This window comes from Nelumbo nucifera, chromosome 1 (assembly GCF_055504915.1).
Source record: "Nelumbo nucifera cultivar China Antique chromosome 1, China Antique-T2T, whole genome shotgun sequence".
Lineage (NCBI taxonomy): Eukaryota > Viridiplantae > Streptophyta > Magnoliopsida > Proteales > Nelumbonaceae > Nelumbo > Nelumbo nucifera.
In genome coordinates this window covers 129,876,594-129,898,489 of record NC_142649.1, presented here as the reverse complement: position 1 = coordinate 129,898,489, position 21,896 = coordinate 129,876,594, and the positions used below count along the sequence as shown (strand labels likewise).

The window sequence follows — 21,896 nt, the reverse complement described above, 5'->3', positions numbered from 1 at the left end:
TGTTGATTTTTGGACCAACCTAAAACCTAATTTTAAATGTATAATCGGTTTTGACTATAATTTTCCCTTTAAATTATATATTTTATTTACATTATATAAATAATTTTTCTATGATATCATTTGACCCAAACCACTAACTCACCACCCAAAAAGAAAAATAGTTTGATTTCTAGGTTGATATTAAATTTTGTATTACATTTCCATCATTGATTTTTTTTCTTATGTATAATACTTATTTACGTTCAATATAATGAATGCATAATATTAGAGATGTACCCAATATTTTATTTTTTATAAATATATAACATTAGATATGTGCCCAAAATTTTCTCTATTTTTTTATTTTTGTGATTCTTTATATTTTCTATTTTTAAAAGTTTTATTATTTAACTATGACATCATTCCATTTCTAGGTAGATTTTAAATTTGACATTCCATTTTTGTCATTAATAAAAATACTTATTACATTTCATACTTATTTATTTTAAAATTTTTATTATTTAATTATGGAATTATTTATTAGTCCATTTGACCCCAAATGATTGAATTGCTTGCCCACCACTGGAAGGGAAGAAAATGGTTTTGTTTTCAAATTACTTTTCAAAATATTTATTTTTATACTATTAAAATTAATATTGTGGATTTAATTACAAGAATTTAATGATGAGAAAAATATATCTTAAATATAGCATTTAGTAAGAGAGAATAGGAAAATTTTTTTATTTCCAATTGGTTTTAAGTTTTACATTCAATTTAAATCATTAATAAAAACATTTCTCATTTATCATACTTATTATTTTTTAATATGTATGTTAAAAATGTTTCCAAATTTTTTAATTTGTATTTTTGAATTTTATTATTTAATCGTGGTAACATGGATTAATCCATTTGACCCAAAATGGTTTAATTTCTTACCACCACCTAGATGAAAACTCTATTTTTTCTAGGTAGATTTTGAAAGTATATGCTCTTATGTTATTGGAATTATTAATTTATTAAGTATGGATTTAATTAATAGAACTTAATGATGAAAAGAAACAAAAATAACTTAAATATAAGATTCATTTAACATGAATGTAAGTTAATAAATTAAATATTGGATTTATTGAGAGGGAATTGAATGCATTGAATATCATTAAAATTACCTCTTTTCAACTCATTTAATATTAATAACCGATTACGTTATTTGCCCTCACTTTTTATCAATAAATTTAAATGTAAAATAATAATTTTTGTCCTAAAAAAAATACAGAAATATTCGAGGCCATTTGTGCTTTTTAAAGATGCATAATTATTAACCATAGGGTTTTTTTCTAGTTAAGCTATGTTTATTTGTTATATAAATACCAGTTTGATACATGCTCCGTTTGCAAGCATTTGATAAGATTACATTTGTCCATTGAAAATGGCAGCTATCACAACTTTCAAGATATATAAAAGTTGATCAATGTAAAAACCATCAACTCCAACCATGGAATTTGTGTTTGTATTCATCGTAACGAAAAACCATTTGACGAGAATACAAAATTTATCAACGTAAAACTGAGTGTCCGTTTGTAAGGATTTTCACACAATGGCTTTTATCGTTGTATGAATCAAAAGTAATAAAGCCCTGTTTGTTAAAATCTCTTTCTTTTTCTCTCTCTCAATCACTAAGAATAGATGCTTAATTTCATTGTTCATCTTGTTGATGCTATAACGATGCATGTAAATTGGAGACAAACATTTGAAAATCCACATCTGTTTGTTTCCGTCAGATAATATAATAACATTAAACATTAGTTGAACATTTTACACATCAAACCAAGTAAACACTGTTCATTGCACCATTATCACATGGCAGTGATGATCAATGCCTGTCCCATCACCCATGCATGTGTTTATACATACATTTTGACAAATCGGAAAATTTTGAAGAACCATCATTGAGATATAACTTCTGTTTGATAGCAACAGTGATGATCAATGCCTGTCCCATCACCCATGCATGTGTTTATACATACATTTTGACAAATCGGAAAATTTTGAAGAACCATCATTGAGATATAACTTCTGTTTGATAGCAATTGGGCAAAAGATCTCTCATAGCAATTTCAAAAGGTCATTTACTCATTTAATTCAAGAGCTTCAAATCTCAAAGTCAAAAACCTAGAATGTCTATCAAAAACGTCGCAGACCAAACATCTTCGGCCACAGATTAACTAAAAGATGCACTCACCCAAAGTCTTACAACGTTAATAATCTTTCATCTGGTTAGCTAAACGTGTAGTGTATTGGTGGATGTTGGCGTGGTTGGTTCGTTGCCATTGCTTTTATCTTGGGTTCTCTGAGAATGGGTCGAAAACATTGACTTTGATTTGAAGACGATTCATCAAAGCATAGTTTTTAAAACCGACTTGGAGACCGAATCGGTCAGGGATTCGGTTACCGGGTTGAATTGTCCGACCGTTCGAATTGAATGATCGGCTCGTTCTGACAAAAAAATAAAAAGTATTTATAAAAATAAAAAATGATCAAAACCGTTCAAATGATTAACCACCCGGATCAGCAATTTGCTGATTAAAATCAACGGTTTTTTGAGAAATCCTGATTTTAAGAAAAAACGGAACCGGCCACCTGACAAGTTCCCAGTTTTCCGGTCCGGTCCGGTCCGGTTTTGAAACCATGCATCAAAGCATGAAACTAAAAATTTCACTGTTTCCGCTTGTTAATTTAAACCACGTCGCCTGATTATTGGTGGGTATTTCCTAAAAAACCATTGAATTTAAAAGTTTAAACTGTTAGGTGAGGTCCTAAGATTTTATTCTCTAAAAGTGTTTAATGCATGATTGAAAAAGGTGATTTCGAGAAGGCTGTTGGGTCATTAATTTTCAGATTTTCTAAGGACAACCATGGAATAAAGGTCCTTTGTTTTGGTAAATAAGAAAAAAATTCAAATCACCTTCACCTGCAAGATAGGTCATAGGTGATAGATAGGTTGGACTCTTCTCTAGTCTTTTCAAAAGTAAAACAATATTGTTTTTTGAAAGTAAAAACCTCAAGAAGTCGTTTTCCCACATCAACAAATGCCAGCAAGTTAAAACCAGCCCAGTTTAATTTTTATAAAATATATGCATATATGGAATGGAAGACCTCCGTTCCTATCCATGAACAAGAGAGAGAGAGAGAAACACAGCTTAACAAAAGGAAAATTGGGTTTTTGTTTTCTAAATACCTGGAAAACCAAAGCAACCCGTGTCTTGGGATGCCGCCGCTTACTAGTGAACTAAACACGTTGAAGTGAATTAAAACGTTACCAGACAACATTTTCTGTACCATATGACAATAAATATTCCTTTTGTCATTTTTGTCAATCACTGCGGCTTTTTACCATCTAAGGGGCATGCAGCCAGAATATTTTCTGGTTGTAGAAGTAGATAGAAATGAACTTATAACCCTTTTTCCCCTTTACAACCAGAGAGAATTCCATATTAAATGAATAAATTTCAACACACAATGCATTTCATGTGGCATCCAATTAAATCATGGTTTTGGATTGGCCTGGAATTTCTAAAATTTGCCAAGATTTCAACTTTCAAGCATTTTCATAGAAAGAAACACAATTATAATAATTATTTTGTGTTAATAATAATGATGCATCTGACAAATCACATGCTGGAAATTTATCCAAGTAGTATCTCTAATTTTGGAAAAATGCATGTTTTTTTTGTCAAGGATAACAACCCAGAATGAAAAATTGTGTCATGAAACCGGGCCCATTCATTCATAATCTTCTTTTCAATTAGCTTCCAGCGTGCAGTCCACATTTTGAATTCCAAGCCAAGCCCAAGCCTCCCCATGCTGTTTCAGCTGGCAACAAATTTTGCTCATTTTACCTCCCAAAAGAGAGCTCACCATTGTAGCTTCTTTGTTTGTATATCTCATCAGTTTCTGCCTTCTCTTCCTCCTTTATTTCAATACTTAGACATCCAACCTCAGTTGATGGATGATAAAGTTCCACCGTTTCAAACTCTTGTCCATTAGATACTGAAGTTTCATCAAGTGTTTGAGGAGGCGAAGGATCCAGCGATGGCGAAGGACCGACGGAATTGGTTTTGCTGGTAGCTATGCTCCGCTTGGCATTCCTGTGCCATTTCTTTAAACCTTCAATGACCCGCTCTGTGAAGACGGCCTTCTTCATTGATGACCCCATCTAATATGCAAATGCAAAGAGGTAACTTGATTACATGATGTAATTAGAAGTTGGGATTTAACTTAATCCGAGTACTGCTCATTAGTTCTACCTGTGTTACTAAAGCATACAGAGGAAGTGTTACATAGCCACAAAGGACTTGCACTAGAACACCCATGGCGATCCTTATAATAATGTCTTCCTTTGTTCTATGGAAGCATGATCTCAGCCCAAACTTGTACTGCATTTCAGACAAAAATTTAGCTACTCAATTCTACTAAAATAGAAAAATGATCATACCAGTATCAATTTATAATATACCTACCCATGTCCATGTGAAGAATGCCAGCTGAAAGGAATTCTGCAGACCCAAGGAATATTACAGGGATTTGTTTCAGCAAAGATGAATTGAAACTCCATGAAATAAATTAAGACATCAGATATTTATTATAAGTTACAGTTCTACCTGAAATAGGACGAACTGGATAAGGTGGAGAAGCAATTGGGGTCGCTTGAACCAGAAGAAGTTATCACTAGGCTTCACAATGAAAGTTCCTCTAACAACAGGAGTTTCACCATGGCTATCCAAACACATTTTGGTTATGATATCTTGCAGCTTCGTCCCCACTATCAGAAGCATCTGTAACAGAAGAGATACAATCCTTCAGTAACATATATATATATATATATATATATATATATATATATATATGTATGTATGTATGTATATTAGAACTGAGGTTCTTACTACTAAAGGAATAAAGAGCAACCAGAAATAGTTGTAAAATCCTGCAGATACATACATAAGAAAGAAAGGAAGGTTAGTTTTGAATAGCTTATTAATCAGAATGCATGCTATTTGTAGAACACTAAGGCTGTGTTTGGTTTGAAAGAAAATAAGAGAGGAAATGAAACGAAACACAGCCTAAGGAGATTGGTGTTACCATATGCATTGAAAAATATAAAGAACATGGAGAATATCCACATCCAGAAGCTGCAAAAGAAGAAAAAAGAGTTACCCAATAATGAATAATCAATAAATGGGTTATAGAGAGTATAATAATGCGATAATCTTTTTATCTTTTGCAATAATGTAATTTTATTTTCTCATAGACAATTACCTTATTCCAACCACCACTTGGAAATCTTCATCCACAGCTCTTCTCAGAAACTTTTGGAAGTCGAATTCACTGCCTTCTGAAAAATGGGCCTAGAGAAATGGACAACCAGAAGTTTCACTTATTAAAATCAAAACCAGTTGGATGAAAGTCTCGTGTTTGTGAAAACTATTAATGGAGTTACCATAATGAATCCATGGCGAAGAGTGAAATAATCGATTTTAGAAACAGACGCATAGAACTGCCGAATAAAACAGGCCTACACAAGATCACAATTTTAGTACAAGATTCTTTCGATTAAAAGATCTAACAAATACAAGCAGCAAGAGATGGTATCACTTCTGCAGAACTTACAGGCCAACGAAGCAAACGGTGCTCACTCCAGTACTTGAGATGTCGTTTGCCAAATGATGTTTGATGAGTGAGCCTGAACCTCCTTGGATCTACATGGTTTTTAAGTCCTCAAGTAATTAGAATGTATTACTCAAATCAAATGGAGAGAAGGATATCATGATTAAATGAAAATTTGTTCTGTTATATCTCTACTTGTAATGACAAAGACGGTTAAGTCTCATACACAAACATGATTCAGTTGCATCCAGTCCATATGCATCATTATAAATAATTAAAATGACACAAAACTGGTAGCCCATTGAAATAGTCTCTGATGGGTGAACGGTTCAATCAATTGGGTTGATGGATTGTTGACCGAGTTGGTATTTATTCCCAGCTTTGTTAATTACCAGATATATATTTCTTTGTTCCTGGAAAAGGGGTTAGATTGTAGAAAATAGTCTGAGTAAAGAATTGCCACCCGAAGGACCCACCAAAGGAGGAAGAAAATAGAAAACAAGTGAAAAATCTCAGCCCAAAAGCATACCATTGGTGAACTTATATTCTAGAGTTCTTGTTTCTTCTTCCCAATACTCCCATTTCTTCATCTGATGAATTAAAACAGAAGGATCATTAGTCAAAATAAATATAATATTTTTGAGATCATCAATCTACTTATAGAAAGTAGAAACTTCCTTTAATTTAATGGTTCTTTTCAGGCTACAAAAGATTGTATACAATTTTTAGATAGACTGCTTAGGCACATAGCCTTCAAATTCTAATTTTGAAAGGTCAAATTTGTTGATGACTAATATGATTCAGAGAACAAGCAATAAAATACTTAAAAAAAGAAGCATAAAAGTTAATACACCATAATGTATCGTGTATATATCAGAAGTAAACTACCTTGGCCACCCCAAGACCAAAGGTGAGAACACAGGAAAGAACATGAAAGAAGGCCAAGACAAAGATCAAGTACTGGAGCTGCTGGACACCTTTTCTGGACAAAAGAGAAACCTTTCCCTGCTCATATGAATCAAACCGAAAGCATCTATCACAACTCTAGTTAAATTAACATCACATAGTGACAATCTATACACTCAAAATTCATCAGTCATCCATTTAGGGGATGTTCTCCTACGTGATTTTTTGGTTCCATTCTGATTCTTAAAGCAAAAACACGAAAAAACACGATTTTTAACTGCATGGAGTATTTTTTTCCAAAACTGGAATAAAAAACGGTGTTAAATTTCTGGTTTCAAAAACATGTTTAAATGAATATTAGCTCGGATTTCTTTTTTTTTTTTTCTAATTTATTATTCATATCTAGAAACCAAATCCATTCAAATGTAGGTTAGCATATATAGAGGATGTAAAGAAATATCAGTCTTTATCTTATGGAAGCCAAAATATGTTTTCATTTTTGAAAACATCTATTCTTTTGGGTTTTAGAAACAATGTTATTTTTCTGGGCTGAATTCAAAATGTTTTTACTTGGTTTTGAGAAAACACATGTATATGTGCAATGAAATCCAAATAGCAGCTGGAGTGACAAATATTGAAGCAGATTTTGTGGATAAACAACTTGTGAGTACTGGTTTGTTTGCTTTGCAGCTAATCTCATACCTCCTCTTCACAACTGGATTCCTCCTCAATGTCACTCGATATTACTGTGCTCTTGCATGGAAGGAAATTGTCTCCGATGTCCTTGGGGATACAAATCTTAGATATGTGCTTCTCACTAATGGTCATTAACAAAGATATAAAACCCAAAAGCATCAACTCTGCAACCCAGAAAAGCAGAAGAAGGAATAAGATGTTCTCACTAGTAAATAGAAAAAAAGTAGTTAATTCGGTATAAGCTAAAGAACCAGATAGCTAGCCCAGAAAGCAAAACAATGAATTATGGAAGCAGCGCAGTAGTCTACTGTATATCATCTTGTACCTGATTTTATCTTGTAGAGAGCCTGATTGAGAGACTTCCGCCTGTATCTTGTAAGGAGCTGAAAAAGGCAGTAGGAGAAAGATTACAGCATGCCCACCACAGTATATACAAAGAATCCTCATAATTTTATGCATGACTCTGATTGTCCTCTAAAAGAACAAATGAGTTAAAATGAATAGCTATATATGGAGCTCAACTACAGATCAAGCATATACCTTGGTTAAGAGATGGAGAGCATGTTCAATAAGAATAGAGATGGAAATTAAGACAAAACAAACAACTGCAACCGCCCACGTCGGTGTTTCTTCTAGTGAATATGAAACTGCTGCTTCTGCCATTCTCTCCCTCTGTCTCTGTGAGTTTGCGTTTGCGCCGGTTGTCTGGAACCGGAAATAACCCCACACAAGTCGTCAGCTCCAAATGAACTCTTGCTGGGTCGTTCCAGTATTTATTGTCGAGATTAATAAAAGAAGAAACCAAGAGAGCTCGTTCTCTATCGCTTTCAAGGAACGCCAACTCCAATTGACGGGTGAGGAGAAATTCATCATTCCGTGTCCCATTTCTGACCCTTGAATGAATGAATGAATCCATTTTAACTTGCAGCTAATTAGTTGAACGAACTTGCCAAGCAGAGAGGGGCCGAGATGGGAGAACCCAGGAGTCTTTATCTCGTAGAAGAGATGGGACTGATCCACAGAATCGGATCCTTTACTTTCATTTGATACTGTGCGAGTGCGACGACAGTGTCGTCTCAGATGAGATCAACGTTAGTAAGTTACTGGGCAGTCGTTCACGTTCACTTCCGGTCAGGGGTTTCTTTTCTGGGCTTTCTGCTTTAGCGCCCGCGCCCGCGTCCGCGTAACGTGAAAAAGCCAGTGCTATCTTACGCGTCAGCTAAAAAATGTGGGTTTGTTTGGTCGGTTGGATTTTGGCTTTCAGCTTCAGGTGAGGTGATAGGACTAAGGGACGAAACCAAGAAATTGAAGGTAGAGCGCCGTAAAGGGTGGAGCACTGCGGTCTGACATATATCTGCTCTCTGTTTCCCACATGATATGAACTCATCCCATCTACCGTGAACGACCGTTGGATTGGTATCATATTTCATGATTCAAGCCCAGTTTCTGACCCCACAACGTGACATGTAGGACCCATAACCCCGTTTTTGGTTCGTTGGCTTTGCCAGGTGGACCACGCACCGACAGCCTTATGTTCGGTGAAAATTTCCGGAATCTATATATAAGGGAATCACATTGCCGCGTCAAATCCAAGTCTTCCGTGTATTGACGTGGCTCACCTTGCTACGTCATCTTGAAGTAACGTTAAGTGGGGCCACAGCGTCAAGGGTCTTGTCTGACTCTCTGACCCTGCGGTAAAACATAAAACCATCTGGGAGCAAAAATGAAGTTCCTTTCTATTATCTATCTATCTATTATATTCGTCGAAAGATCCTGGTTTTTTATTTCCATTAATGCCCCTCTTAGTCATTACACCCTGAAAAAATTATCCCTCATTAGCTTTTCACTACTTCAGTATTTTTCTTGTTGTTAATCAATTAGGATTTTGGTTTAATAGATTTAGATTTATTTCAATTTTGATTAACAAGTTCTAAGCACATTTTATATATATTTTTTTTCAAATCAAGTTTAGATTTTTTAAGGCAAATTTACTATCAATTCTGCAGGTAGTAAAAACAAGTGATTCTCTCTTTTTCAATGCATTGCACCGTGTCATGTGTTTGAGTTTTATTAGACAGTTGCAAGAAAATCCAATCCGGTAACAGCTTCAAATCTTTTTGCAAAGTCAAGCAGATATCAATCCAACATAGTTTGCCAATTTGTTCATGGTGTTTAGAAGCGTGGGCGTTTTTTGAGACTGATTTTTAAGAAAAATGCTTATATTTCTAAGACCCGTTTTTCACTATGCTGTTTGATAAGGTGATTTTCATCACCGTTTTTCATGTATATGCTGACAGGTAAGCACCACATAGGATACACATCAGTCAACCGTTGGGGAAACAGTTCATCGATATGCATGAAACGCCAAGGGTCCCAATTTTTGAGGCATGCCCGAGTTTTTAATAATATGCTGAACCAAACAATGAGATACATGGACTTTTGTTGAAATGCTTATGTGGATCTGACGTGGCACCGTTTTTTTGAAAAACTGCCATGGTTCCAAACATCCCCTTAGTTGTAGTAGTACTCTCACCATATCACGGCCTTCATATTTAAGGTCTATTTGTGTTAACAATCAAATGTGAGGATTCTTCACTCACATGAAACATTTAAAATTGCAAAGCATTTAGCCAATCTATATTTGTTATATAAGATGATATAATTTGATAGTTAATTATAAGGGTGTCAATGGACCGGTTTTGGATTGGACCCCATTTAATCCAAAATCAATTGGATGGTTGGACGGACCAATAGCATATATTGAATTGGACCAATCCGGTCCAAAATATTTATTATATTGGATTGGACCCGGCCCATTTGTAATGAATTTATATTGGATTGGGTAGGATTAAGTCATTATCTGGTCTATTGATATAAGATAAGAATATAGGTGTCAATAAATTGGATTTGGGTTGAAACCAATCTAAATCAAAACAAATTTAAACAGATTAGATGGTTCAGACATTGAATTGGACCAATCCAAAATAGTCTAAAATATTCATTAGATTGAATTAGACCTGGTCCATTTATAATAAATTCACATTGAACTAAATCAGATTGGACCAAATCCAGTCCAATTGACACCCCTAGTTAATTGATCTCATTTTACCTTTTTTGGCCTCTTGCTTAGACTTTTTTTTTGCTGAAAGATGATTCTTTTTGATGGATTCCAAATTAAATTTCTGGTTCTATTAGATCTTTATGATTAATGTAGGTAAGAGGATTTAATGCCAACTTATCAAGGCATTTTTATTAGTTATGACTATTTGTCTCCATGGTAACATTTATTTGGTTTTTATTCGGTTTTTTTTTTTTTTTTTTTTTTTTTTTCTGGTTTCTTGATCAGTTCATCAAATATTCAGAGAAACAGTACTAACAAATAATATTCTTGATAAGAAATAACATTTTGGTCTTTGTTAGTTGATATATATGTTTCCTTGCTGTCTTGGAAAGTATGTCAAAAGAGAGGGATTAACATGTTGGTATGTAAATATTCACACAGAATTTTGGTTTTTTTATTAGCAAAAAAACTACCTGGTCAACTGAGTTCAGGTAGAAAATAAGGCTGAATTTTCTATCTCAAAAGAGAAGGATTAACAATATTTGGCCTGCAAATATCCACACAGTTCCAATTTTTTATTGGCACAAGATTGCTTGCCCACACCTTACTTATGAAAGTTTCTACCCTGTTTGGTTACCTGCTCTTATGAGTACTGATGGTCATTTTCAATATAGGTTTCATAATCAAACACACCTTTTAATTAGTCTTCATAAGTTCATCGTGAACTTCACTTATTATCTAGAGCTGAATTCCAACACACAAATTTCCTTATTTTTATAGCTTGGTCCATGAATTCTATTCAAAATCATAAAGTTGAATTTGCTTATGGTAAGGCTAAAATCCCTGATTTTGTCTATGAAGCCCATATAGGTGACTAATTTTTGAGATGTCACACAATTGTCCTTATATTATAATAATATTAAGCCAAATCACTTTAAATGTAAATTCAGCTTGTATCTCATTTTTTTTGTATTTCTCAAAAAAAAATAAAAATAAATAAATAACAGATGAAACGAATCACTTGTGAATTGGAGCCCACTTGTGAAACGGAATGATCATGAAATGCACCAGCCCTAAACGTCCCCATAAAGTTGTGTTAGACTTATATCAGTTGAAAACAATCGATTTGGTCTCTCAATATACCTTATAGGTTATCTATGTGAGGCCCACCTTGGAAAGTTAGAAGCCTGTACACTTCCGCTCTCTCAAATGGGCCAGCCACCCTCTCTATCATGGTTTTTAAAACCAATTCAGAGATTGAACCGGTCAGGAGTTCGGTTACCGGGTCGAATGGTCTGACTGTTCGAATTGAACAGTCGGCCCCGTTCTGACAAAAAAATAAAAAAATTTTAAAAAATAAAAAACAGTCAAAACCTTCGAACGGTTCAAACAGTTAGCCGCCCGGGTCAACGGTTTACTGATCAAAATCAACAGTTTTTTAAGAAATCCCGGTTTTGAGGAAAAACGGAAACAATCAACTGACAGATTCTCGATCCGGTTTTGAAAACCATGCTCTCTGTTATTAAAATCTCACACTCTATTATTTAAATTCCCACAAATAATATTCTGACACGCTAAATCAAGATTTCAACCAAAAGACATCATTTATCTACTTATTTTAAAGAAATTTATACTTCAGTCAATTTAAAACCCTTAATTATTCTTATTGGTTGACATTTTACGAAGTGTTTTACCATCAAGATTTTAAGAGTGTCAAAGATGTCAACTCACCTGTAACCTGTGATTAGAACTCTTGAGCTGGGCTTCAGTTGAGATTTTACCAAAATTTGAATGGGCCTGGTGTCAAGCCTGAACCCAGAACAATGTTCTTGGGCCGAGCCTGATGCCAAGCCTATGAAATGTGAACAGGTCTAACTGAGATGTATCATCATTTTATCACTTATTCATGTTTGTTTTTCTCTTCAATTTTATGACCCCTCGAAACACAATAAATCGAGACATACTAAGTTCCTATTGTACAAATGGGACCTACCTGTGTTGTTATTTCGATTTTGGACAGCCTAGATTAGTGTAATGCATCATATGTTCCTACCCAAAACATACGTTATAGGCGACCGATCTGAACAGATATGGTGTTGCAAATTTGTTGTATACGACCTATAAAACAAAGGAGTGGGTTGAATGGGTTTTATAATCGAGAGTGAAGGCTGAAGGATGAATTTTGCCAAGTTTTGGGGGGGTTCAAAAACAATTTTGAATTAAAAAAAAAAATCTGTCTACGATTTTTCTTTCTTTCTTTTTTTTCTTCTTCTTCCACGGCTATATAATGGAGGTAGTCAGTCCATCTCCAAACCTATAACCCCTAATTTAGATGAAGGCAAGATTTGGTCCAAAGTATTCGTTACGATCAATAAAAGATGAGATCTTGCATGGCCACTTATTTAACTTTTTTTTTTATTTAAAACTAGCTTTGGATCATATTAAACACGTTGTTTTCTTTGTGACTGATGGGACTATTGTTCCACTTCAAGTGGACTCCCAAATGGAGTTGTTATCTCATTTACTTTTTCTTACACTTCCACAACACCCGTTATGAGACCCATTGCACATGTGATCTTCTGCAAAATACCAGTGGGTGAACCTGATTACGTGATCAATTAAGAGTGAATTAGTGTTCCATACATAAGGGGCCGCATGTTAGAGGTGTCAATTGGACTAGATTTTGTCCAATCCGATTCAGTCCAATGTAAGTCTATTTATAAATGGACTGGATCAATTACAGTCCAAATCTAATCTAATCCATTAAAATGTAAATGGACTGAATTGGATCCAATCTATACTGAATGAAATATCAAATATTATATAAAAAACAGAATATATAAAAAAATTACAAAAATATATTAAAATGAAGAAAATCTGAAAATTACAAAAATATACTCTTTTGGCATTGAAAAAGCACTTCTGTAAAAGCGCTTTCATATAAGTGCTTTTATTAAAGTATTCTAAATATACTTTTATAAAAGTACTTTTTCGTAGAAGTGCTTTTGTAAAAATGCTTTCGTAAAAGTGTTTTATAAAAATGTTTTTATAAAAGTAATTCCATAAAAGTGTTTTTATAAAAGTACTTCCATAAAAGTGCTTTCGTAAAAGTACTTCCGTAAAAATTGATTTTATAAAAGTTCTTTTTTAAAAGTGATTTCATAAAAGTGTTTGTGTAAAAGTACTTTTACAGAAGTGCTTTTATAAAACTGCTTTTGTAAAAGTGCTTTCCTAAAAGTACTTTTGATAAAATTACTTTTATAAAAGTGTGTTTTTTTTTTTGTAAAAGTGATTTCATAAAAGTATTTTCATAAAAGTGATTTTATGCCATCTTCAATTTTGATCGGTTTCAAATTGGACAAGGGTTTGACCTCATAATCGGATTATTGGAAATTTCGTTTAGGTCCAATTCAAACCAATAAGAATATGGACCAATTTATTTTGGATTGGCCCAATCTAATAATCATAATGGACCGTCCAAATCTGATTTGATAAAATTTGGATTAGATTGGATCCAATCCAAAACCAGTTGATTGACACCCTTACTGCATGTTGTGTTTGCTCTAAATGTGAAATTCTGGTGGGTTAGGTCGGGTTGAAGGTCAACCTAGGACCAACCTTAAGACTTGATTCGAAAGAAAAAGTAGGGAAACCTATTGTACAAGTTTTCCTTCCTTTTCTTACCTTTTCTTTCAAACCAAATACAGTCTAAAGGTGCAAATATTGGACTCAAGCCTGGCCCAACTTGAGTTTAAGCCCAACTTTATCAACCTAGGTCCAAGTCGAGCTTAATCCAATACAACTTGACTGGTTAACCGGGCTTAGATGGGATGATTGGATTTGAAAGAATATATATATGTATATATATAGACAGACACGTAATTAGAAAAAAGATGTTTTTATATAAAATGTAATACATATGTATGTAATTTTTTAGTCAGGCTTAAGTTGGGCTTGGGTTACCAAATTTAGGTCAGGCGAGAGTTGTCTTGCCCAGGTCCAGTCCAAAATCCAAAAACTCATGACCAACCTGTGTAAAAACTAGGATTGGATTTGGTTGGATTGGGCTCAAGCTGGACCCATTGAAGTCTTTAGGCTGCATTTGGCATTCCTTATTTAAGTATTTATTTCTTTTTTACAGTTAAAATACTCCTAAGAATGTTGAGTTTTTAACTACAAAAAGGAGATGAATCCTTAAAATATGCAATGCCAAATACAGCCTTAGTTTGGACTAAATATGGACTAAGTAGTAGCAAACTGAATAAAAGTGTAGGAGATACGAACAGCCCCAGATACCAGAAATCAGTACAACTGTGTCCCATAATACTCCCAATTGATATGTGACAAATGTTACATTTCGAGATTTTTTTCGGTATTTACATTTCAAGAAACTTATGTACATAACATTTTTCTACATATAAACATCAACTTTAGGGGGTGATAGATAGATAGATAAGAAATGATTTAGGTTTTTGTATTTAAAATTTTGAACAAATATATAATATTTCTTAAAAACATAACCTATAGAAGCGATCATAATTGCCACTATAGGTCTCAAAAAAAAAAAAAAATACCACCATAAGTTAGCAACAATGGTTGGGGTATAGTTATAGTAGCAGTTCTATGATCTATACTGCCACTATATCTTGGCTTTTGCAACAAATGCCTTCAAAATCCGTAGCTAAAGGTTAATATGGGCGATAACATTTAGTTATAGATATTATAGAAACCATATCTATAGGTATTTTTCTTCTCTACTTTTATTGTGGTATAGCTACAACCACCTTCAAAATCCGTAGTTAAAGGTCATCACATTATAGAACATCTAGCTAAGGGCAACATACAAACCGTAGTTAAAGGTTATTGCGAGCCTTACGAGCCGAGTTATATTAGGTTCAATCTCGACTCGTTTCATAATCGAGCTAGTGAATTGGGCTCGATCTCGGTTGGAACTGAGCCGAGCCGAGTTCGAGCATATATATTCGAGTTGGCTCGCGAGCCTTACGAGCCTAGCTCTAGTAGGTTCAAGCTTGGCTCGTTTCATAATCGAGCCAATGAATTGGGCTCAAGTTCAAACTAGAGTTTCACGAGCCAAACTCGAGCAGATTGTGAAAAGCTCGACTCGTTGCCACCCCTACACCCCACCCTCAAATGTGGGGGCAGGTTTTACATTTTCATGTGCAGGGAGGGTTTGGTTTCTAAAAATCCAACTTGCTACGAGTTTTAAGGAAGGTATGGGTTGGAAGGTTTAGGGAGGCGGGTAGGTCCAAGAATTTACAAAACCCTCTCCAAACCCGCCCTGTTGCCATTCCTACCTGGGTAAGCATTACCCCTCTAGCTGCCAAATTGGGTAAGCAAGTTACCTATCACTTTCATCAATTCAACAAACACTATCTCCCTCTCTCTCCCTACCTAAGCTTACTGTTGTGTGTATATGTGTGTGTGCACCTAACCCAAAACATTTCAGGTAGAAACAATAATGGTACCAAACACAACCTTAGGATGCACTCAGAGTATGTGCCTAGTAGATCCTGTCACCCTAGGTATATCTAGCTAGGCCTTTTCAAGGTTTTTGCGATGATACCGAGGCTGTTTGATCAAGTGATCTAGCATTTGATCCTCATTATCTCCATTATAATTAATTAAATTTCAGCATGAGATATGACTGGGCCTATGCTTGTCATTTGTTCATGCTCTAAGCCCAATAGTATCACGTTACTCTCTTAGCTTAGAGAGAAAAAAGCAACGTAGACTGAGTTATTATGAGGAAACCCAAAAGCCTCCAAATTAAAATGAATTGTATTAGATTGAAACTACTACAATACCCCATTACAACTCTTTGACCCCAAATTAAGTTAAACTCCATTACAATGTAATGGTCAGGCATTGAATAAATATGCTTTTGTGTAAAGTAACGTGTTAGAGAATAAAAACCTATTCAGGAAATTTACTTAATAACTTAAAATTTTAAATTAAAATGGGCCACAGCAATACATTTAATCTCATGATTCTGGATAACAACAGCTGGCAAAATTAAAGTAAATTCACCAAACACAATCTAAATGGGATGCGACGGGTGCATACACAATAACTCCGACTAAAATGATTGATATGTAATGGTAGTTGGTGAGACCCTCAAAATAATAAATGACGCATTCCACTGTAAGTTCCGCAAGCTACTTTAAGGCTGCATTTGGCTTTACTTATCTCCTTTTTTTCAGTTAAAATGCCCCTATCAACATTGTAGAAATGCAGCGTGATTTTAATGGTACGATTGTAGACATTCTGTGGTGACCAGATGGTGTTATGGTTCCGTTGCCATTTATTTGTAAAACGACACTAGTTCATTCTTATATAAGCATTAATTTGAAGGAAAAACTACGGAAACACACGATGCAGAATTCTGAATTCCAGCCCCCTACAACTAACCCTCTCCCCTCTTATAAACCACATCCTGCCCATGAATTTGGCATTAATTCACGGTCAGAATGCATTCCCCCTGTACTTTGGGCCTAGTAAATTCTGATCTAGGCTGATTGGTACTTCTCCCTTACTTTGAAATTCTGTTTGGTAAATCTTTTTTTTATTATTTTGCTTTTATGGTGTCGACATTTAACGTTGCCTAGCTGTCAAACAACACTAAAAAACATTTATCCACCACTTTTTTCATTTTTTAAGATAAATTCCATACAAAACTTTTATTAAATAAGTTGTCACAAACAGCCTCCAAAGATAAAAGAGAGAAAACTAAAGAGATAGACTAGAATTGAGCCGTAAATTGGCTTGGAAAAATAATTTCTTCTTACTTGCATGTGAATTGCATTGGTAACAATATATAATATTTGTTGGGAGGGGGTAGGTGTGGTCAGCTCTAGGCCAGGCTTTGCACCTATAATAAGGGCTATAGATTATTACATAATTATTAGTTAAAGTAATAAATTAATCATTTATAATTTATAATTATTACTAATCATTCTTATAATTAATTATTAATTCATTATATAATTATGAATTAAATACTAAATTATTGATAAGAATTAATAATTATCATTAACAATCAATAATTAAAATAATAATTAGTTGTTAATATCTAATTAATATTATAAATTAAAATTTTTATTAATAGTTAATAATTATATCTTAATCAATTATTAATTAACTGAATTAATAAAAAAATAATCATTATTAGATATTAAATTAATTAAATAGGTATTTAAATAATATATATATAATTAATAAAATAATAATAATTTCTAAATATTATTTCATTAATAATTAGATAATTATGTAATTAGTATTAACCAATTAGAAATATAAAAAATACAAAAAATAGAAATAATGAAAATTTGATAAAAATCAAAAAGGTTTCTATTATTGTATATTTGTCATATTAAAACAAATAAGTATGACAGAATAGACATAATTTTGTTAATGTTGAACATGGAATATACAACTTAAAACTAAAACCATTTTCCTGTGTAGGGGTGGGTTAATGATTCAACCTTTCAAGTCAAATGGGTCAACCTATATTGTATATCTAAAAATAATATTTTTAAATAGAATAATACAAAAAATACATGAAACAATTTTGGGCACATCTATAATATTATATATTAATTAGAAAAAAAAAGTATGATATACAATAATTATTTTATCAATGATATAAATAAAATGCAAATTTTAAAACTAGTTTGAAAATGAAAACATTTTCATATCTAGATGGTACGCCACTGATCTAACCTTCTTGGCCAAATGGGTCAATCTGTGATGTCATAACTAAGTAATAAATATTAATATATAAAAAATCAAAGAAAAATATAAGCTTTGTATACAACATTTTGATATGGTTCTAATGTTATATATTCATCATATTAAACAAAAAAAAAGAAAATAATAATAACTTTTATTAATGATGAAATTGGATTACATGATTTAAAATCAATAAAAAGAAAAAAAAATATATTTTTTCCATCCAAGTGGTGGGTTAGTAGTTCGACTGTCCATGCCAAATGAATCAACATATGACGATATAATTAAATAATGAAATACATAAAATTCTAGAAAATGTAAAAATTTGTAGATAAATTTGAACACAATCTATAATATTATATATTCACTATATAAAACAATGTGATAAATGAGAATTATTTTCATTAATGATGGAAATGGGATAAAAATTAGGAGGAAAAAAATAAAGAGCATTAATGTATAACACATGACTTCACTAACCATGTCAAATGGTTCAACAATTTAAATAGAAAGGTCATTGTAGGCAAGTGGTTTTGTGGTAAATGGACTTACAATCTTGAATTGGGTGGTGGATTGATCAATCTAATCAATCGATTTGACCACAATATTAAAAACCAATATACAAATAATATATTAGAATTTCAATTCCTCCTAATAAATAAGTAATTTGCATTATGCCATAATTTAAATAATAAAGATAAAAATATAGATTTTGTATAAATTTTATAGAAAAATTTGAACATGCATTAATATTATATATTCTTTATATTAAACAAAAATATGTTTGAAAAAATATGAATTATTGTTAGTAAAGATAGAAATGGCTAAAAATACAAAAAAGAAAAAGAATTAATGTCTTAACCATAACCCATTTTCCTAGTTAAATAGAATAGTGATTCAACTAATAAGGTCATTTGGTTGCTGACCAAGTCAATGATTTTATTTATTTATTTATTTTTTGCAATAAAGTGATTTAGGTTAAAACATGCTCAAAAAATGTGTCCAATTGACAAATTAATAAATCCAAATCTATGGTTCAACCACATATTGAAAACATTGATAGAAAATACAAGAACAGTTGAATTTAGGTCTTTGAGTTAAAAGACAATATATCCAACAGTGAATTGTAATAAAAATACTAAAATATTATTATCATCATCGATCATTTGAAACTGCCATATACGTATACATTTACTAATGTACATAATTATTTTTAACTTCTTTAAAAGTATTTAATTATTTATGTTTTTATCAATTTTACTATTTATAAGTTATTTTATATTCATTTAATTAATTGTTAATTAGTCAAATAAACATTTCGTATCGAAGGTTAAAATGATCAATTGTTATTTTTCAAAACTCGTCATTCAGACCCAATTAATTAAAGCCTTTAGTGCGCCTACTACATCCTCTTTATGGCTATACGACTAAAATAATAATTTTCCCTCCTTTGAAACGGTTGAACTTCATTTTGCAGCATGGCAACGGCATCAGCGAGGACCATATTATTATATTATAGGGCTGAGGGATCCGAAAAAGAGCATAGCTAAGAATAGCTTTACTGCTGGCTGCTGGTTGCTCCGGTCGAGCAAATTAGTTAAAGATGTGCAGCACTGAGAGTGAGAGTGGGAATGAGAGATCAACATTTCATGCAGCCATGTACCCTTGGTTTGCCATTGGCCACATCGTTCCATTCCTCCACCTATCCAACAAGTTGGCAGAAAACGGCCACCGAGTCTCCTTCCTCTTGCCCCCCAAAACCCAGTCCAAATTGCAGCATTTGAACCGCTACCCCGATCTCATCCGCTTCATCCCAATTGCTATCCCTCCCGTCGACGGCCTCCCCCCTACCGCCGAGACCACTGCCGACGTGTCTCGCCCCATTATGCCCCTCCTCGTAGACGCCATGAATCTCACCAAGGATCAGGTAGAAGCTGCTCTACGAAATATCAAGCCTGACTTTGTTTTCTTCGACTTCTCCTACTGGCTTCCTCCCTTGGCTCGGCAACTGGGCATCAAGTCCATTCTTTACTGCGTCATTAGCCCTGCCTCCACTTCTTACCTCTTAGTCCCCGCACGCAAGCCTGACGGGATCGAACAGTTAACGGAAGAGGAGCTAATGCAACCTCCACCGGGCTACCCGCCTGATTCGCCGATACGGCTTTGCCGCCACGAGAGTCGAAGTTTGTTATTCGCTTTCCAGAAGTTTTCCAGAACTGCAACTGGATTGACATTCTACGATAGGCAGACGACCTCCATGAGAGAGTGCGATGCTTTATGCTTCAGAACTTATAGAGAGATGGAAGGCCCATACTGCGATTACATGGGTAGCCAATATGGGAAGCCAGTACTCCTGACGGGCCCCATCCTGCCTGAGAAAGAGAAATCGACCACAGTATTGGACGATGATGAGCATTGGTGCACCTGGTCATCTAAGTGGCGGCTTGGCAACTTCAAGGCGGGGTCGGTGGTGTACTGTGCATTCGGAAGCGAATGCGTCTTTACAAAGGAGAAGGTTCAGGAGCTGGTTTTGGGGCTTGAGCTGACAGGATTGCCCTTCTTAGTGGCTCTGAAACCACCACACGGAGCATGGACGGTGGAGGAGGCATTGCCGGATGGGTTCAGGGAGAGGGTGGAAGGAAGAGGAGTGGTTTACGGGGGATGGGTTCCTCAGCAACAGATACTGAGTCACCTGTCGGTGGGATGCTTTGTCAGCCACTGTGGGTATGGATCCATGTGGGAGTCTTTAGTGAGCAATTGTCAGATGGTGCTGCTCCCCAATTACGGAGACCAGATCAAGAACGCCAAACTGTTGGCCAGAGGTATGAAGGTGGCGGTGGAGGTGGAGAGGAGAGAGGACGACGGGTGGTTCACAAGAGAGAGCGTGTGCAGGGCTGTGAAACTGGTGATGGACGATGACAGCCACATCGGGAGACAAGTGAAGGCCAACCACGCCAAGTGGAGGAGCTTCTTGTTGGAGGAAAGCTTGCAACGCTCCTACACTGATGCTTTCATACGCGACCTGAAGGCTTTAATTAATTAAGCGCTGATTATCAATTATAATTAATTAGCTAGTGATTCGTACGTGATGCACATCAACCCTCATCCCTCAAGTTCTGCCGCTACCCGCTAGGCGCTAGCTACATCTTCTTCTTAATTTGCTCTCAGGAGACTCGAGAGTGAAGAGATGTAGATAGGAAAAATAAATTAATTAAGATTTGACTGGATTGCTTAATTTCCTAATTAGATTAATTTGGATAGATAAGATGAATTATCCAGCCGTTTTCATCATCTTTGTCTTCTATATATCATCTTTCAATAAAAATCTATGATGCCGGTACTGTTTTATTATAATGGCAAAAATCTATTATGCAGTAAGTCATCTTCACAGGCAATCTTATACCCTATAAATTAAACTGTAGTGAGATGAGATACAACCTTTGTTACCCTTTATCGGCTCTGTTTTTCTTCTTAAAGATGCAGGGAGTTTGAAAGAGCTGAAGAGGGCCATTGATTTTGGGTCAGTGACACTCTTTGCCTCAAGGAGCTAGATAGTAACAAGTTTCCTCCACCAAGATCGCTGTCAGAAATCCCTCGCTGCCTCCTCATCCTCTTCCTGCCTAGACCTTTGCTGCCCTGTCAACCGATCTTGTCTGAAAAGGTGGTGTCGTAGCTGATGTGTATGGAGCTATTGTAATTGTAAGCTCTCAGCCCGTACATGTACAAAGGATGGTTGACGTGTTTATTTCTGATTGGGAGGTACAGCTCGTATTACACTTATACATGGGAGGGTCAGTGGTGATTAATGGTTCTCAGGATTGAGAAGCCTCAACAGCAGAAAAGG

The 21,896-nt window shown here is 34.5% G+C and overlaps 2 protein-coding genes across 3 annotated transcripts; one reads left to right on the top strand and one right to left on the bottom strand.

Moving 5' to 3' along the window:
- Positions 1 to 3,602: 3,602 nt before the first annotated feature.
- Positions 3,603 to 8,519, bottom strand: LOC104589074 (MLO-like protein 6). Of its 2 annotated transcripts, XM_010247259.3 has the most exons (14): positions 7,783 to 8,519; positions 7,568 to 7,625; positions 7,249 to 7,406; positions 6,529 to 6,645; positions 6,170 to 6,230; positions 5,644 to 5,732; positions 5,474 to 5,548; positions 5,293 to 5,381; positions 5,116 to 5,165; positions 4,920 to 4,960; positions 4,638 to 4,811; positions 4,497 to 4,532; positions 4,284 to 4,412; positions 3,603 to 4,192 (listed from the first exon to the last, which is right to left on the bottom strand). In XM_010247259.3, the coding sequence occupies exons 1-14, from the start codon at positions 7,903 to 7,905 to the stop codon at positions 3,872 to 3,874; spliced, it is 1,521 nt and encodes a 506-aa protein (XP_010245561.1). In that variant the 5' UTR covers positions 7,906 to 8,519; the 3' UTR covers positions 3,603 to 3,871. The 2 variants fall into 2 exon arrangements, with proteins under 2 accessions (XP_010245561.1, XP_088750348.1); XM_088894222.1 differs by lacking the exon at positions 6,529 to 6,645 and having other exon boundaries at positions 7,783 to 8,050.
- An 11,019-nt stretch (positions 8,520 to 19,538) lies between these two features.
- On the top strand, positions 19,539 to 21,393 carry LOC104589101 (cyanidin 3-O-galactoside 2''-O-xylosyltransferase FGGT1-like). The gene has a single exon (XM_010247292.3). It carries the CDS (start codon positions 19,656 to 19,658, stop codon positions 21,093 to 21,095), a length of 1,440 nt encoding a protein of 479 aa, XP_010245594.2. The 5' UTR covers positions 19,539 to 19,655; the 3' UTR covers positions 21,096 to 21,393.
- Positions 21,394 to 21,896: the final 503 nt, after the last annotated feature.

Excerpts from the sequence above, each read along its gene's own strand:
- LOC104589074 (XM_010247259.3), bottom strand. The coding sequence starts at position 7,905 with ATGGCAGAAGCAGCAGTTTCATATTCACTAGAAGAAACACCGACGTGG. Across the intron at positions 7,407-7,567 it reads TCTCTACAAGATAAAATCAG|AGTTGATGCTTTTGGGTTTT; the intron begins GTACAAGATGAT and ends TCTGGGTTGCAG. Across the intron at positions 6,646-7,248 it reads AATCCAGTTGTGAAGAGGAG|GGAAAGGTTTCTCTTTTGTC; the intron begins GTATGAGATTAG and ends TCATATGAGCAG.
- LOC104589101 (XM_010247292.3), top strand. The coding sequence starts at position 19,656 with ATGTGCAGCACTGAGAGTGAGAGTGGGAATGAGAGATCAACATTTCAT.